Genomic DNA, 19,407 nt, shown 5'->3' on the forward strand with positions numbered 1-19,407 from the left:
GCTATATAAATAAAGACTTACTTACTTACTTACTTTACTACTTAAAATCCTTTAATTTTCAAAAAAATGTACAGTGTGCCTTATAATCCGGTGCGCCTTATAGTCCGAAAAATACATTTAACATTTAATATTGTGGAACATTTCTGGGAAAGCAACATCTCCTGAAGAGAAAAGTAGGTGACAAATCATCCATCAGAAAAGCTCATAGTAACTTTATAGAAGCAGCACAATGTAATTTTGCATCTCCACAAACCAGACTCCAATTTGGCTTGAAAGAGGGCCTCCCCCTGCTTGTTTCCATGGAAATGTTGTTCCATTCGCTATTATCTTCCACAGTATGGCATTAAATTTATCTATCTCTATTGACAATATTTTAAAGTATGGTTTTAACATTTTATTTCCATAGAAACATGCAGGTGACATTCCACCTCCAGAAAGTTAGGTACTGTACCTTTTATTTTGCATAGTGGTAGGACACAAGAATGAGCTGAGTATGGGAGAGCAGTTTATCTACCAAAAATAATCTTTGTTATATTATTTTACAGCTCCACTTAATCTCAAACCAACACAGTAGAAAAATGTCATATCATCCTGTGAAATTCCTGAAAGACTTTATTACCGGAGGAGCTCATCTGCCATGCTCCTGTATGATTTATGTACGCTTGTTACTAACCACCCCCCTTCAATTGAAACCCTGGCAACCAATCAGGCACCGTGCCAATGAAATATCCCCAATCTGGCTTTGATGATGTCATAAATCCTGGCCCCGGGACTTGGCGAGGGCAGGTTCCATGATGCCCCAGTCTCTAAAAGGGTGATCAGATGGTTTTATTGGCCAACAGTGGCGTCCGGGCTGATCGTCAAAGAGCCTGTTATTCACCTGATTTATCCTTCCTCCCCCGTGTGCCATCTTCATCACATCATCAGCGTCACTATACAGTCTGTGAGCTCTCCTGTTGGATTGTGGGAGATGTGTTGATGTGTTACCCTTGGGTGCTGTGAGGACCGGGTGGCTGCATGGCTTCTATGCAATTAGAGGATGATATTGGAACAACATGCAAAGACCTGAGGTGGTTATTGCTGCAACTGTTAGGATAGATGATGATTCAGTTTTCTTGCAAATTCTGAGACTTACTTCTTCAGAAAAATACATAAGACTTAAAGAATTAAATATTCTTCTGTGTTTAGAACAGATGGAAAGATTTCCAAATCTCATCGTACAATGTTATCACGATATTTTGGAGAAGCTACCAGAATTGTAAATATGATACTTTTTCTCTTTTAAAATGACTTGTAAAGACTACAGTGGGAATCATTACAGCCTTAATTCAAAGAATTGAGATTTAAAAGTGCTTAATAACAGATATTTTATCATGTAGTCTGCATTGAAATGAAGCAAAGGTAGGATTTCGTCCCAATTTTGCTGAAATATGAGTGAACTCATTTGTCAAAACGTACACCTAAAGGTTTATTACGCACCTTTTCCGGTAGTCACCTGCTTGTCTCCATGGAGAACTTATTGCTTTGCCTGAAATATTCCACAGTATGGTATTAAACATTTAGCCTGATTCATCAGCCAGTTGTTGCTATTTGGTCACAACATATGTAATGCGCCAAATCCCATAGGAAGAAGAGCAGTAACGTCTTTCCCCTTGATATAATTCACCAAACATTCTCTTTGTTCTTGCTTAAAATCCTCGATCTTGGGAATCGTTGCCAAAAAAGAATATATGTCTTCTTCTACATTCATCTCGACCACTTTGTTTACTGTTGTACTGTACCGCAAAAGGGACCCAGACAGGTGCTTGAGTTTGATGTCATGGCTTCACAGCTCTTCGCTGATTGGCCGGTGCACTGTTTACAACTTCTGGGGTTCTTGCAAACTGTCTAGTGTATTCTGATTCCTGACCTAGTCGCTAGAGAGAAATGAAATTGAGCTCAGGCACTAGGTGGCACCAGCCTGGCTATTAAACATCTAACCCTTTATCAAATTTCAGTTGTTTCTATAGCTCAACAGAACCTTGATAAACATGCATTCTTACGGTGTGGGGGCTCGCTTCTCCACGTGTAACTTGGCCTGATGGTGTCACCTGCTGTCTTCATGGAGATGAATGTGTTTAATGCCATACTGTGGAACATTCTAATCTAGACAAAGGAAGAACATCTCTTTGGAAAGAACCAGAACCAGCAAAATTACATAGTGCATCTGTAACACTAAAAGAGATCTAAATCAGACCTAAACTAATTTCAGACAAAATGACTAATGAAAACATATTTTACTGTAATTATCACATATGACCAAGACACACATTTTGCTATATAAATTTTGCAACAACTCCCTTCACGATTCCTGTTGTTTCGACCTGTCACAGACTTTAATGAGGCTCTGTGGACAGACTAGACGCTTTATGTCGGCTGTTAAGTCCTTGTCTGCTGGTTTATAGCCTTTCCCTCTCTGTCATTGTTTTCTGAGCCCACCGTGGCGTTTTACTGGTGTTTAGAGTCTAATTAATGATTTGTAGCCTGGATAAACACAGTTGTTAATTTGGCAGTGGTGCGTGCTGTGTGGATGATGCGCTTTCACTCAAATCCTCTTGTGGTCTGTTTTGTCTGATAAATTGTCAAGGCTAAAAATATTTTCAGATAAAGCTATATGCACTCAGAGTTCGAACTTCCACCAACGCATCAGCTCACAATGAACATGAATACTGCCCTTCAAGATGCACTATGTAACATTTCCACCTTGTTTCCATGGAGATGTTATTGCTTGGCTTGAAACATAGCTCAGTATTTTTAAAGGTTCTACATTACACAAAATGGACTCTTGTGAACTTTCAGTTATGTTTATATGCCTGTATCTCATCTAAAACATATCTAGAGTTGTGTTTTGTTTCACCCACACTTTTGTTTTGTTTGAGTAACCCTTTTATTATTAGTGCGACTACATTTCCAAAGCTCGAAATGTTCTGTTCCACCTTATGTTAGTCGTAATTTTCAAGTTAACAGCTACCTTTTATTCAGTAGAGATGAGCAATTCCATGGCTGAAATTACCCAAATGATTTTAGTGAATGTGCATGGAGTTTAAAAACACAATTTAGCACTTCCTGTATTACCACATGACATCACAAGGTGGAACAAGGTGGAGTGTTTTCTTTGTGAGAGAAGAACTCAGCCTAAATGTGCAGGATTTGTGTCTAAACGAAATAAAACGCAACTCCAGGTATATTTTTAATGAGGAAACAACATTATAACATAGATGAGAAAATGGTGTAATATGGGCCCTTTAACCTTGATACCGTTGACAACCAAAACACAAGCAATGATCCATAGACCTGCATTCACTCTCCCTCTGTTGTGGGGTGAACATGTGGAGGGCCAACTCCCGGGTCAATTAGTGATGAATATGAAGTCCCATTCTCATCTATTATGTATCAGAGACAGTGGTGTTTAAGGAACATTAGATAAGGTCATGTTGCAGAAGGCTGACTGTAACATCTGTTTAGTGATATTTCTAATTATTGAAGAGGTGGCAAAAAGAACAGGCCTAGATAATATCATGGATGTTGTTTTGAATGCAAAATTTGAATATTGTGTACATAAAAAAAAAAAGAAAAGAAAAAATCTGAAAGAAAATCTGCAATAAATGCTAATAAATAATAGCCTGATTCAGCAGCCTGACCTCGCAGCATTAGAATTTGTTCACTCAATGGTAGGAGGGTACTGTTTTTTCATTTAACCAATCGCTGCTATTTGGTCATCATGTATGTAATGCGCCGCTAACAGGGTAACTGATATATTAAGCTTTTCCCAAATCCCATAGGAAGAAGGGCAAAAATGTCTTTCCCCTTGATAAAATTCACCAAACATTCTCTTTGTTCCGGCTTTAAATCCTCGATCTCGGGAACACAGAATGTATGGCTCTTTGCTGATTATCTGGTGCCCGAACTCATACTTCTGGGGTTTTTTGCAAACCGTCTAGTGTATTCTGATTCCTGACCTAGTTGCTGGAGAGAAATTAAATTGAGCAGAGGCACTAGGTCACACCAGCGTGTCTAAATAAATTATGAAATTGGGAAAACAAAGTTCAAAATAGGGGTACAAAGTGATATTTCTTCACTTTTGTGTGTAAACTTTGATTGATACTTTAAGCTCAACTTATACATTAAAAAATGTCTTAACACGTTTCTATTGGTTTGAGATAATATTGTGTAAATTTTTTTCAGTATGGCCCACTCCTATTACTGCTATTTTGTTTTTGTTGTTTTTTGCATGCTTTTACAAACACATTTTTGAAGGACCCCTAAAATGTTTTATCCTTATTAAAATATTTTATTGCAGAAAATCTTTCTTTATTTGCAGAAACCATGGCAGTTTTGTTTGAATTGTCTCTTTTTATTGTGGGGTTAGTGTTCAGTTGATAGAAAAACTGAAGGTTGGGGTTGATATGACCAAGGTCCTGTGTGGTTGGTATGACTCACTGGCGCTCTCTTATTGATCTCTGTTTAAGACACTACCTTGTTTCTACATCAGCAGCCTCTGGGCATGATCATTCAATTACTGTGATTCGGCAATGAGTTTCCTTCTAGCATTTTCACTTTAGTTAACGTTTAGCCGTAACATTAAAGATACATATAAATATATATATATTTTTTGCATTTTAACTTCCTATTTGAATAACAGATCTTCTTTTTATGATGGCACCTTTAGTAGAAATAGGTTTAGAAATTTAGGAAGTAGACAATTTATAAATAAATATAGAAAAACGTCTGTGAGGCTGATATAAAACAAATCATTTGAATCCACTGAAAAAGATTTCTCAAAGTGATCTCCTAGCAGTATTATAGGTTAAATCCAACCAATGGTAACAGCTCCTACTGAAAAATATGTGTCAGTGTATTTATGACACATTATATTATGTCTATGCAATTAATCACATTTTAAAAAATAAAAATGTGATTCTGTATTCTAATAATAAAAGTTCAGAATTTGGAGGAACAGTTGTGTTACCTACTTTGTGGTAAATGGCAATGATTAAAAGTTTGTATTGTTTATGTGCTGGACATTTATATTTAGACATTCCTATTGGTTTTTAAAAAGAAAAAGTATAATTTAACCAAAAATTGTGATAAATCAATATGAAAAAAGTGGATAATTTTGGCCAATTCTACAATATTATAATATATTCTTGCATTGGTCACAATCTCATGAAGCCAAACTTAAACTTCTCAAGAATAATAAAATTTTTTTACGGTACTGTACCAATAATTACGTATTAAGTAAAGCAACAGCCACTTTCTTATTTGAAGTGTATGAATCATAATTGTCTTCGATGATCTGGTCTCATCATCAGGTGAGATCACTTCAGATATGCAAATTATCCAAATTCTTCTTTTTGCCACAGGCCAACTCCTTATTCTGCATCATTAAATATTCATGAGCTCCTGATTACAATTGTACAATACATTACAATGATCTGATCCCCAGTGTTGTCTGTCGTATTGTCTCATTTGATTGGCTTTCAAATTAAATTCACCTATTGGCTGCATAACCACGGAAATTACTGCATAAAAAGGTAGGTGGAAACTGTGGGCTAGGACCATATGCTGAGTTAAATGTGGGTGAATGATGAGTTATGAGTCTCCCTTGGGTGCCACTTATATCTATTATTCATGTTGCAGAAGGTCTAATAGCCCCTCATCCTATTTTCAGCTACACCATTTGTCGAGGGGTCTCCTTAATTCAGGGGAGGCCAAAAATTATAGACTCCAAGATTAATTCATTTGCTATTATAGTCTTTGCCATTTTAAAGGTGCACTGTGTAACGTTTGTGGTAGAGAGTCCATCACCTGCTTGTCTCCATGAAGATGTTATTGGTTTGCCTGGTATGTTCCACAGTATGACATTAAGCATATCTATTTCCATGGTAACAAGCAAGTAATCCCGCCAGGCCAAGTTACAGGTCAGATTTGTGGAAATGTAACTCTGTTTACAGTAAGAATGTGTGTTTTTCAAGCAATAATGAGCAATGTAAGATTTAAGTTTGTATATCATCTCCATGGAGACAAACAAGTGGCAAACCCTTTACCACAAAAGTTGCACAGTGCACCTTTAAAAAGTCAGTTTACTCTTTGTACAAAATGTATTAACTGCAATCCAAGCATTATTCCATCCCTCCTTGATAATATTCACTAAACACTATTCATTGATCATCTGTAGAAGATAGTAACAAAAATAAAAATAACATTGTTCAAAACTGAGATAGCTGTTTTTGCTATTGGACTCAGTAGTTTGTTTATTTTGTGGTTATGCCTTCAAGCTATAATAAAAACTGTCAAAATGATTGGACATTGAGAAAAAATAGGCCTGATATTTTTTGTATTATTTTTATTTGCTGAAGTTAATGATATTGTTAAACTGGTGGGACTTATCTCTCTATTTCAAGCACCAATAAAACAATGCCCTGAACACTGAAAACTTGGCTGTTCTCGAAGTTGTTATCGTCAGGCTGTTTGGTCCAGTAAAAATGTTCCATAATGTTTCCGCAGCGTCCTCTATAATCTTCTCAACTATTGTGCTTTTGGTTACCATGACACTTGCATTTTCTAGATCCTGGGAAATGGCTTTTAGGGTACAGTTCATATTTTCAATCACAGTTTCGAGCACTGCATCGCTGAAGTTGTTAGTTATCTTGTCTACACAAAAAGTATCCATCACTGCCTCTTTGAAGGATTTCCTCACAGTTTTTCTCAGTTTAAACGAGTCAATCAGAGTATGACATTTTTCCATCGAAGTCCCAATATTGATCTGAATGTATCTGGCCGCATCTACTGAGTATTGAGACTTGATTTGAGATGTTTTATCCAACCAGTCTTCCACTTTCTCCAAGATTCTCTGGGCCATCGTCTCAAAAATCACCTTAAACATTGGTTAGGTTAGATAGGTGTCCCTATTTTTAACCAATCTGATCCCTGTCAACAGGAAAAAGAGACATACGTTGTCATTTGTGTAAGTAAAATATAGAAAAGCTGCTTAAAAATGACAAAAACATGACTATACTGAGTCACGTGTTTGTCATGAATGGGCCGAGTGTAGAACAATTTTCCTTAAAGGTTGTATGGAGGATTTTTTTTTTTTTTTTTTTGTTTCAAGTTGTCAATGATAGCATTATAGAGGTGCAGTAGCCTTGTAATTATGATGACCAAAAAAAAGAAATAAAAATTCATCAACTCTGGACGTGGTGGGGCCAGCTAAACATTTGCCAATAGATAACGACACGGCCTCGTTATCTGTTAGCTGACAGGCTATCAATCAAACTCCCTACGTTTCTAGCGTAACTGACTTGCCTGCGCGCCGCCGGTACGTGGTTTACGTACGCCTGTCACGCAGTCCACAGACGCAAGACGCACAGACGCTGTTTACTCCACCAATGCAACAGTTCTTAGCGGCTTTTTTTGACCTATATCTTCCTCGCAGTTAGCACAAAGTTTGTTGCAATGGCGACAAGAATCCAGGAGCAGTTAGCCGCAAAAGAAAGTCCGTTTTTGAGGTCGCTGAAAGAAGAAGACAAGGGGAAAAGCAGCGAAGCCAAACTAAGGTGATTCTTGTAGATTCATTCCAGCGATGGCGCGACTGAAGCAGACGCAGGGTCTAAAGACTGACGCATTGGTCGCCAAATTACTCCTGGACAGGTAACTTCTGCTTATTATGAAAACGTACTTTATTTCCAAGAGCTAGTCAAACGTTTTTCAGGACACGAAAGCGATATCCTATGTCTGAAAACGTAATTTTCAAGGCAAAGAAAGAGTCCGCTTGCTGCTGCGTGTTGTAGCTAGTTCATTCGCACTGAATCTCCGCGCAACCTTCTCTGCTCCCCTTTCCTACTCCTGTCCCCGCTGCCCGTTCCGCTCTTCCCCCTTCTCCTCACTTCTACGGGCACGGAATCTCCGCGCACCGCTCCCCTCTCCTCTCTCCTCTCTCCTCTCTCCCTGCTCCGCTCTTCTCCCTGCTCCTCACTTCTCGTCCGCGAACGAAATGTCCGCACACCCGCTCCCCCCGCTCCTCACTTCTCCGCCTTGCCTAACCAACACTGTAGTTAGTTGTTTACAAGTCATGTGCAGCTCACCGGCTGTAAACAAACCTGTTTCTGGCGTAGTGAGGAGGCGGGAGAAGGCGTTTCTACGTAGGGAGCTGTAGGGGGGGGGGTGGTTTCACGCATGCGCAACATTTGAAAAAGGACAAACAGTCGCTGGATTTCTCGTTCCTTGGAAAATCCTCTATACAACCTTAATTCCGCACTCGTTTCACAATTTTATCATTACCAACCACCAGAAACCAGGGGTGTCCCAGTTTTTGTTTTTGAAAATCTTGTCACCCTAGACCTGACTACTCAGCGACTACCATTTTATAAAATTATCATGTTAAGCTTTAGCATCATGCTAATGCTTATTCTTTGCTATGACTTTGTCTTGGTCAATGTAATTATTATTATGTACTGTCAGTGTATCAATAAAAGCATATGTCTGTCTTCCAATACTTGGAACTACAGCAGGTGAGCTGATTTGTGCAGTTAAACCAGTCCTTATCAAATCAAGTCACCAGCTAGCTAGCATTAGCCAACTGTCAACTCACACTCACCTTCTTTGATGAATCAAAAAAAAAAAAAAAAAAAAAAACTTGTTCAGATCACAGACTCCTGAAAATTTCCTGTTTAAATTAAAACTAAAAACTGTTGTTTGCTGATGTGTGTCACCATGGTAACCAGCATGTGGAACTGCTTAGCTACAGTGCTTGTATAGCTCATTTTTAGACAATTCATTCATTTTTTTTATCTTTATTTTATTTGATATTTTTTTCTTCTTTTTTACAGGTATGGAGGGGAACTCTGGCCAGAATGAGGTATCGCCGTATGAGAGCAGCCCTGATAATCCTGCGAGCCTACAGACGCTACAAAGTGAAGTCCTACATAAAGGAAGTGAACCGGCGCTTCAGAAATGTCAAAAACATGAAAGACTACGGCAGACACGTGAAGTGGCCCACACCTCCAAAAGTACTGCGCAAGTTTGAGGAAGCCCTGCGGAGCATCTACAACAGGTACAGAGATCATTATTATTAGACTGAGAAATAGTTAATAATGTCGAAAAGTAAATATTAAAATGGGCATAAGGGAAGAAATTCAATATATATTTAAATCACCTTACAGGTCAATGTATGCAATCTGGCTCATTAAATATTTTGACATAAGGTACAAAATAATACATACGTGTGAAAAGAATAAGATGCTATGATAATTTGTTAATTGCTATGGCAATGGTATATCATTCTGAAACCCATGGATGGATTAGATGGATGTTTTTTCTAGGGGTGTCAAATTATCGCGTTAATTGCAATTAATTAATTACAGTCATATTTAGCGCGTTATGTTTTTTAATCGCGTTAATCTCATTTTTAATCTCTAAATTTACTGTTTCTGTATGCAAGTTGCTTTATTATTAAACCAGTTTTTATGTGTTGTTGGGACAACAACACACACACACACACAAAAAACACATTTATACATTTTTTTATTTCGGTAATTCCACTCATTGTTGGAAACCCACACAAAACGCGCGCAGTAAGAGCGATGTAAACGTCCAGTAGCCACAGGTAAAACGCATTCGTGTCCTGGAAATTATTCTCCCGACGTGAAATATAAAAGAAAATAACAAATATACGCCTACAACTTAAATGTCACTGGTGAAAACAACCTGCATAGGCTCATGATGTCTGCACTACTGTCCTATAGTGACCTGCCACATGAGGGGACACACACACAAACACACACAAACACACACCTTCATCATCGTCATTAACCTGAGAACGCGCGGACCACGTTTCCTTCCGTAGACACTGCGTGGACACCGACGTGCTGCCGTGAGCCGCATGTGGATCGTGTTTTCTCGCTACGCTGCGTAAACCGCGCTTCCTCCTGTGCGCCTCTAAACCAGAACTAACACCAAGACTAAAACCAGGACTAATCCACTCCAGGACTAAACCAGGACTAAACCAGGACTAAACCAGAACTAAAACCAGAACTAAAACCAGGACTAAACCAGGTCTAAACCAGAACTAAAACCAGAACTAAAACCAGGTCTAAACCAGGTCTAAACCAGGACTAAACCAGGACTAAACCAGGTCTAAACCAGGACTAAACCAGGACTAAACCAGGACTAAACCAGAACTAAAACCAGGACTAAAACCAGGACTAACCCTTTCCAGGACTAAACTAGGACTAAAGTAGGACTAAAGCAGGTCTAAACCGGGTCTAAACCAGGACTAAAACAAGGACTAAAACCAGTGATCTCATATATAAAGCATTTCTCTATCAATAATATTTTTAATATGGTTAAGGAAAGACTGGACTTTTTATTGTCTTTAAGTGGACAAAAGTTATTATGTTCAGATTTCCTCGTCTTTGCTACTTTACAGCAAACAGTTTCTTATTCATGGAGACTTGGGCTCAACAGCCAAATTGGAGAGATTTGTTAAACAATAAATGACTTTATAAAGTCACTTTTTTTAATCTATATCAGTCTTGTGATCTGCCACAATAATGTAATAATGAATTTAAATGAAAATACCTCAAATTGAAGGCTTTTCTCAGCAATTTTTAGGTGAGATTAAAATGAGATTAATTAGATTAATTAATTACAGATCATAATTAATTAATCTCTCAATTTTTTTAATCGCATGACAGCACTAGTTTTTTCATAGGGTTTTGTCAGTAAAATTAAATAAATAATAGTTATTTTATTTCAGAGACACAACCATATTTAAACAGCTGGATACATTTACTTGAAATAAATAATATATAACTTTTTTTTTTAAAGCAGCAAACATGTGTTTATTTGTTGCTGCACAGCGAACCAACCACAGAGCAGACTAATCCATGCCTGAAGGGTTGTGTTACACCAGATGTGTCCATTTGGTGAAAGTTACACATGTTTCCTTGTGCCTGGAGCCAAACACAAACCATTGATTTCTCCCTCCTCCATCAAAGCCTCATCACCTTCTTTTATCCCAACAGTTGTTTTGTGTCTGATTCTCTGCACAGTTTGAAAATAGACGTTTTTTTACAATGCTGTTAGCTGTCAGGATTGGTCTAACACACCCAATGCACAGCTGGCGTCTTTGCTTTTAAGTATGAACTAAAAGTATTGTGATGGTAACCTGGAAAGCGGATTTCTCTTTTTTTGTGTGTGACTGCAGGTGGTGGGCTTGGACGCTGATCAAAAGCCTTACACCAGAGGAGGCGCTGCAGGTGAGGGCGAAAGTAGCAGCATTTGAAGCACTCAAGGGCCACAGGAGTGACTTGGGACTGCAGCGTTCCTGGGAGGGGAACTACCTGGTGAGTGAGTGGGATTAAAGCTCCAGCACTGAATATTAAGTGTACCAAAATAGTTTTTTTCTTACATTTGCTGGAAAAAGAAATTGCATACACTAGTTGTACTTGTTTATTTTCATATATTTTAAGGGCATTCCTATTTTTAACAGTTGACACAATCATATTAACAAAATTTAAATAATGTTACATAGTACTCAAAACACACAACGATAAACTTGAGGTTGAGTTCAAACCATGAAAGTAGGTGTATATAGCTCGTATTAGTTTACAGCTGATGTCACCAACATTACCTGGGGTGTGATGCTAACTGTAGACACTCCTCTGTCTGAAGCTCTTTTACTCAAGTTAATCTGAGTTTTATTTTAACACAAACTGACCAGAAAGAGCTGACTTTTTTCACAACATGATTAATATATAACCTATAATCTATTGGGAAAATAGATATAATATAACTGGAGCTATGTTTTCTTAAAAGGCTTAAGAAAAAGTAATGTTTTTGCTTCATTTGTGTGGTTAGTGCGTAATAATCTTGTTTTGATTTTGATTGACAGAAGCGAGACAGTCCCGATACAGCTTCATCTTTCACATTGGTCTCCAGCGAACTGCAACGAAGAGACAAGTTTATGAGAGTTTTGTTCTCCTGTAATGTTCGAAAGGTAGGCGGCTGTCGAGCTCTCGGCCCACGCACACATATTTTATTTCTGTCGACACAAACAAATAAAAACAAAGTGCTGATGGTTGCTCTGTCTCCCTGCAGGGCCCTAAACTCTGTCTCTCTGTGTTTTTCTGACATAAAGACTGAAAATATATTTGTTTTTCAGATCAACCGTTTTAACAAAGCAGAGGATCGCACCGTGCTCATTACTGACCGCCACCTGTACAAGATGGATCCTGTGAAGCAGTATAAGACAATGAAGAGCACCCCCCTCTACAACGTGAGAAATTTATCATATTATACTGAGTTTTAGACTGTAAGTTATGTTCTGGAGAGGTTTTCACATGGTCTAGCCATAATATTATCAGCCATAATATTATGACCACAGACATATAATACTATAAATAATATTGACACTTTGCAGCTGATCATCAACATTAGTGGGGGTGTGATGCTAACTGTAAACACTGCTCTGCCAGAGGCTTGTTAGACTTTAATCTGAGCTTTGTTTTAAGACAATATGACCAGAAAAACTTAACTTAGTTGGATCAGATAAGATGATTCTGTAACCAAGTCTCTTGTGCTTGGGTTTGAATGAATGAGTCATTATAATTACTAGATTATTAAACAGATGATCATAGTTGTATGATGTGACCTGACTAAATGGCAGTTCACCGATAGCATAGACACAAACCCAGGTGTACATAAATAAGTTACAATAATGAAATAAGTTACAATAGTGAAATTTTTAAAAATTACATTTGCGAAGTTGCCGCATTCAGGTATACAAAATGTTTGAAAAGTTTCTGAAAAGCAACCACTGTAACCAGCTACCTCAATCCAAGGGTTCTTCATTTTTACCAAAGCCATAGAAAAGTCCAAATAGAAATGTCAGACTTTGTCACTGCTCCTCTTCAAACCAGTGAGTATTATCTGTCCTGACCCTGTGGTTTGTACCAGTCTGAGGCCACTGTGATTCACTAAGAATACTATGAAAGAGTAGAGTGTCATTAAAATATATATAATTAGTAGTTCTTGGATTTAGTGTGTACAACAGATTCACGTGGAAGAATTGCTGACAACATGTGTCTCTGTTCATTGCAACAGTTAGAAAATCCATTGTAATTCAGCAGAACAGCGCACTGAGCTGATGGTGTCTGGGAGTGTCTGGTACTTCCCTCTCAGGAGCAGGAGGAAGTGTCTGGTGAGAGAGAGGCTCCCTGTAGGTTTTTATGATTACACTGCTGTCTCTGCCAGTCTGCCCAGATAAGTGTTAAAACCAAGTCCGCGCGCAGACAGATCTCAACCTGCTCATAATGACTACTGCACCAAGTATTAGTCTGAGAAAGAATAACGAAAATGTGGTTAGAAGTTTCATTTTCTAATAACATGCAATTTTTGGTATTAGCTGGCTTGCTCATTTGTTGTTTGTAGGGATGCACTAATATGATACTGGTATCGGATATCAGCGCAGATACTGAAATCAGTTATTGGATCAGATATCGGCTTCTAAATATCGGTTCATGTGATATCCTGGTTGGACATATACAATGACTATAAAGACTATTTACTGTTCTGTTTTTGTCATTACTTCAGGGATAAATAACAGCTATATCACATATCACATGGATCAGTTTTAACTTTTATTTTAGGTTTAAAGGAAATAAATGCTGTTCTCATCAACTGATACCAGCACAGAGACCATCAGTTATCAACAGATACTTAAAGCTATAGTATCGTAATCTGTATGTAAACTGAAAAAGCCTTAGTACCTTCCACTGCAACAAGACACAAACATTGTCAAACAACTTCTTATTAAAAAGCCATATTAAATTCAATTGATTTTTTAGCCCATATTACAGTAGTCGCCTCAAATGGCTTCACAAAAAATACTGATTTGACCAATAGACAATAAAGGACAATCAGATTGACCAACCAATATTTTATAAAAGTTCTATTTCACCATCCTTTCCCATACATCTCTAATTATAACTGAACCCTCTCTCGTGGCTTTCGTGAGGAAATCGTCTCTCATTTCCTCTGTCCTGGGATCCTGCAGTAACATGTCAATATGCTAAATCCTGCCTGCAGCGCTGCTATTGGCCAGCTCTAATTTATGTTCTTACTGTGATAGGTTCATTAGTGGAACATGCACACTGCACACGGGGCTGTTTCCATGGAGAGTGGGGCTGTAGAACATGTCCAGCCAAGTTTATATATTCAGGGCTACAGGTTGATGGTACAGCTAACCGTTTAGTAGTAGTGTCTTATTGACTTTTTTATTGACTACTTATATATATGTTATTTGAAAAGGAGATTTGTCCTTGACTCATTTGTGTGGTTGGAAAGGTCATTCTAATATCATGTTTTGGTCTATACAAACCCATCTAGATTTTTTCATTTTAGTGGTGTTTGGTCGACTAAACACCAATATCACTTTTTTTCCTGCTGATGAGCTGTGTACATGAGTCTAAAATAGAAATGTATACCTCTCCCTGGCCTTATTTTGGCATTTTAGTGAATATTTGTTAAAAACCTGACTTTTGGGTCAAAAGCCGTCTGTTAACGACCTCTTTAGGATAAACTCTGGCTAGTACGTTTGAATTTTCAGGTTGGACTAACAGCCGCCAATGAGTCAGAATTCACGTGACAAGTACAGCCACTGATGTCTATTGGCGGTATGTGAGGAGCCCCCTCAGCACCGCCTGGCACCGCTGGGCCCTGCGATGTCTCACCGTGTCTGGAGAAAAGGGAAATGGTGTGATCCAAGCACAAATGTCTGCTTTGTTTCAAAGTCTGGAGCGCACCGGTCCATGCCATTTTGAATTGTTTTGGCTGTCAGTCGGCTGTCAATCATCGCTCCAGAGCCCACCCCACACCCGCTCCCCCAACCTGCCGAGCACCGCCCACTCTGGAGGATTTCTCAGATTTTGCTTCAGGAGAGTGTTTAATGACTCTTTAAAGATGCATCTTGCAGCATTTCCGGTGGCTGGTATCCTGCCTTTTTGTCTTCACAGAGACCTTATTGCTTTGCCTGGAATGTTCTATGGTAAAACTTTGCTCTTTGTACATCTCCATGGGGACCATTAAACTGTGGAACATTCTAGTCAAAACAATAATATCTCACTTGAAACAGACAGTCAGAAGACCCTACACCAGAAAAGTTATGCAGTGCACCTGCTGTTGCGCAATTAACTATACAGAAGTATTGTCTATATTTGTAGTGCCCTTGTTTTATTGATGAGACTAAAGCAGACCTAAAATTAAAGTGACAGTATGTAACTTAAACAAGAGGTAGACAAGTTATTTGTCATACTGCTGAATATTGTAGTCAAAGGAGTCAGGTTTGTGGAGCTGTAAGCCCACTTAGCGTTGGGACACATGTTTTTCTACGTTTTCTAATGCGATAAAAGCATGCATTTATCTTAGTCTGTTACTTAGCAAAAAGATTACACACTGTGTCTTTAACAGAATGCACATCAGCATGTTGATAGAGCAATATTTTCCTGACCTCATTTCACAGTCTCCCCAGGCATAAATAAAACCTGTTTACTCGAATGATGATTGACTCCAGAGGTGAGAGCAGCTGCGAGGGGCACGTTCAGGTGTAACACATTTATCAGTCTCATATTCAACATGGTCGCCTCCCGCCTGGACCAGAGCAGCGGGCAGGGAGACAGCTATGACAGGGCGTCCCAGTGTCCAATCTGATAAATATGTGACAGGAGGGAAATGGAATAACCCAGAGTTGTATTAGTTGTACATGTGTAATAGAGGAGACAGACTGCAGTGCAAAGATGGATTAGGTGATTGTTATTTAAGGACGACTCGGTTGATGGATGGGGCTCGCTATTATCCACAAGAAGCCATAGCAGAAGGTAACAGTAGTATAAAGAAGAGTGTATTCTGAAATGATGCAAAGAAGAGGAGGAAAAAGAAAATCATGGAAATTGGTCAATTAATATAATGAGACAATTTACCAGACATTTTTGGCTCAGAACAATGCATAATCAAGTTTTATTTATACAATCTTGTTCTGTTGTTATTTACTGAAGAATTTATACCATTGTATATAATTTTGTAGGGGTGTAACGGTATCCAAGTTTCATGATACGATGTTGTCACGGTATGAACCTCACGGTATGATATTTATTGCGATATCGTGGGAAAGCTCACGATATGGTGGGGAGGCTCACGATTAGGGATGTAACAATATCCAAATCTCTCAGTACAATACTTTCACGATATACATCTCACGGTACGAGATATTATGTGGAGGCTAACAAAACTGTTAATTTGCTACTTTTTCTTCTTAAAATTGCTTGACAAGATTTAATCCAAAGAACTAAGACTTAAAAGTGCTTAGAACTGTTATTTCTTCTGTAGTCTGCACTGAAATGGAGCAAAGGATTATGGTCTATGTAGTTCCCTCTGTCTTTTTTTAGCTATTGCTGCACCATAACTCTTAATTTAAGCAAAGAGACTTGTAATTCGATATATTGTGATGTTCCACGATATTATTGTGAGAACTTTGGCAAAACGATATCACGATATTTCAGTTATTGTCACATGCCTATAATTTTGTAATGTAAAAAGTTATCTCTGTTTTTGTGAGTATGACTGTCTACTTTCATTTACTGGTATTGGATAATATTGAAAATTGCTAGAGCTGTATTGTAAATTGCTAGTATCACAACTAAAATTGTACCTCATGGTGGAGACATAGGCATGCTGACTTGCATATGTGCCGTTTTAACCACTAGGGCATCCAGCAATTCTAAGTAGAAAAAAGTTAGCTCATTATTACACATTAAAGGTGTTAAAATATTCTGACTGTGTCTTGATAAATTTCTTGTTTAGTCTTCTTTATTGTGTCTGAAGAAAGAATACATTTGAAGTTATTTACAAAGCATTGACATGAATAAAATTGATGTCACAATGTCCAAATCTCTCGGTACGATATTATCACGATATGCATTTCACGGTACAATATTTATTGTGATATTTTGAAGAGGCTAATAATTAAAGATGCAACACTTTTTTGCTTTTAAATTACCTGACAAGATTTTGGTGTTAATTATTACCGTTATAATCCCAGGAATTCAAGTAATTAACATATTTTTGCATGGTGACTGCACCGGAATGAATCATGGGATATGTAGTTCCTGATGTTTATAAGTTGTTGCTACTATAAAACCGTGCATTTAAGCAAAGAGACTTGTAATTCGATATGTTGTGACAGTCCACGATATTATTATGAGACTGTTGATGATACGATATCACAATATTTCAGTTATTGTTACATCCCTATTATCTATCAATGAGCTTTTTCAGAGTGATGAAATTTGGCACGGTTGTCATAGTAATTAACAAATCACTTCAGTCATTTCAGTGCTGAAGTCCTAAAAATGTCTTCTGTAAACAGGAAGTTGAAAGTTATGAGATTGGGAAGAGTTGTGGCTAAAATAGATGATCCTGAAGGTGAAAACTGCTCAGATTGAGTTGTAGGCCCGCAGCCATGGAACCGTGACACAGCCAAATCGATGGGAGAAGGTCACGCAGAGGGGAAAGCTGTTAGCTCATTGTTGATTAGCGCTGATAGGCTAACACTGCACCATCCCACGGCTAACCCCGGCTGTTTATTTACTGCTGCCCCTGCATTCAACCATTGAGGGCATTGGGAAGCTGATAAATGGTCTGTGCTTATAGGAGGAGCCCACCACTAGTGACTCACATAGGATTTATATGTCAATTAATGCCTTCACTGCAAAACGCACATCATCACTGGACCTTACGAGTATGTTGTCATGACGACTCGCATGAATCAAAAACACTGTCTTTGAACAGACTTCCTTTATTCTTGCTAGTTGTAACATAATACACAATAAATGATCTGCTTCCCAAGAATCCTGTGATTTCTAGAGGGATTTGAAGGGCGGCCAGATTAACTGCAATCAAATCAAAAGTGCATTTCGAATGGACCCAATTAGCAATTTGCAAAAGACTATTTAGGTAATGTAATGTCCTTTGCAAACAACAAAATAAATGGTAACCTTCAAGCCATTTCTCAAAAAAAAATGCTACTCGTGTAATTTAGATCTCGTCAGACATGTTCTGCTATTATGCTATTTTTTTAATGTTCTTTCCTCATCACAGACATACCTGGAGTTGTGTTTTGTTTCATTCACAAACCCTGCATATTTACACTGAATTCTTCTCTCAAACGGAAAACTCTTGTGATGTCTTGTGCTCCACTGTGTTTTTAATTTTCATACCTTCAGTAGAATCATTTGGATGATTTCACCTCTGCTAGTGTATTAAAGAAAAGGTAAAAAGTATCTGTCAACATTTAAAACAAGCACTACATGACATCACAAGGTGGACCCGAGCAGTTTGAGCTTTGACGATGTAGACACACCAATAATAAAGGATTACATGGCTTAAAATAAGAAATATAAGCATTACTATTGCATAATATAGGACTTTTAATATGTTATGTTATTTGTAAATTTCATGTTTTCTCTCATCATCTCTAGATATTTTTTGCTTCGCTGTGTGCTCTCTCAGTTTTACCAAATACTACTGTACAATCTCTCCATTTCATGTATTTTCCCTTCCATCCTGTTAATTCCTGCCTCCTCACCCTCCCTCCCTCCTGCCACCCTCGTATTCCCGTCTCTTCCCGTTGTTGTTGTCATGGCGACTTCCCGGGAGACTGCGTTGTCATGGATACGGACCGGCGGGGCGGATCAGCTGATGTCTGGTGTCGTTTAGACATGTGCGCAGACCAGTCCTCTCCACATAGGCTTATCTGAGGCCCCTCTGGCTCACTCTCCATCATCCTCACCTTTAAGAGAATGGACTTTTCCTTTAGTCTGGAAGAACAAAGACTTCTGTTCTGTACTTTTGTTCAATTCTACTGCAGTACACTTAAAGTACTGCATATGGTACATTTTACAAAGCTGGTTTCAGAGTATATGCACAGAATTGTTAGTAAGTTGTTAAAAAAAAAACTAAATTAGTAAGTAAAAGTAAAATTATCTATTAGGCACCACCAGCGCAGTAAAAAAAAACAACTTAAAAACCATATAGTTATGTTATTAGTATAAATAATTAATAATGTGATACAGTACTAAATTTAACCAAAAATATGCAAAATAATTAATTTAAGGTACATACAACAACGCACTGTGGTTTTAGAGAGAAAATATACTTTAACTAAACCAAGGTACACATGCCTTATTAAAGCATAAAATGGACGTACTTTCCTAATTATTTTCATTATAAAAGCCATATATTGAAAGTGCTAAATGTCATGTGAAGATGTTTTGTGTTCTCATAACTACTATTTATCAGTGATTTAAATACAAA

At 38.0% G+C, this 19,407-nt stretch overlaps 1 protein-coding gene across 1 annotated transcript in view; it reads left to right on the forward strand.

The window, feature by feature from the left end:
* Positions 1-19,407, forward strand: part of myo1d (myosin 1D) — a 157,488-nt gene that overhangs the window by 83,657 nt on the left and 54,424 nt on the right. The window contains exons 17-20 of the mRNA XM_020918134.2: positions 8,868-9,091; positions 11,246-11,384; positions 11,933-12,037; positions 12,203-12,316. Of these exons, the coding sequence (XP_020773793.2) occupies positions 8,868-9,091; positions 11,246-11,384; positions 11,933-12,037; positions 12,203-12,316 (582 nt within the window). The remainder of the gene's footprint in view (positions 1-8,867; positions 9,092-11,245; positions 11,385-11,932; positions 12,038-12,202; positions 12,317-19,407) is intronic.

This window comes from Boleophthalmus pectinirostris, unplaced genomic scaffold (genome assembly GCF_026225935.1).
Source record: "Boleophthalmus pectinirostris isolate CB_2022bp ecotype Guang Dong unplaced genomic scaffold, ASM2622593v1 HiC_scaffold_14, whole genome shotgun sequence".
Lineage (NCBI taxonomy): Eukaryota > Metazoa > Chordata > Actinopteri > Gobiiformes > Gobiidae > Boleophthalmus > Boleophthalmus pectinirostris.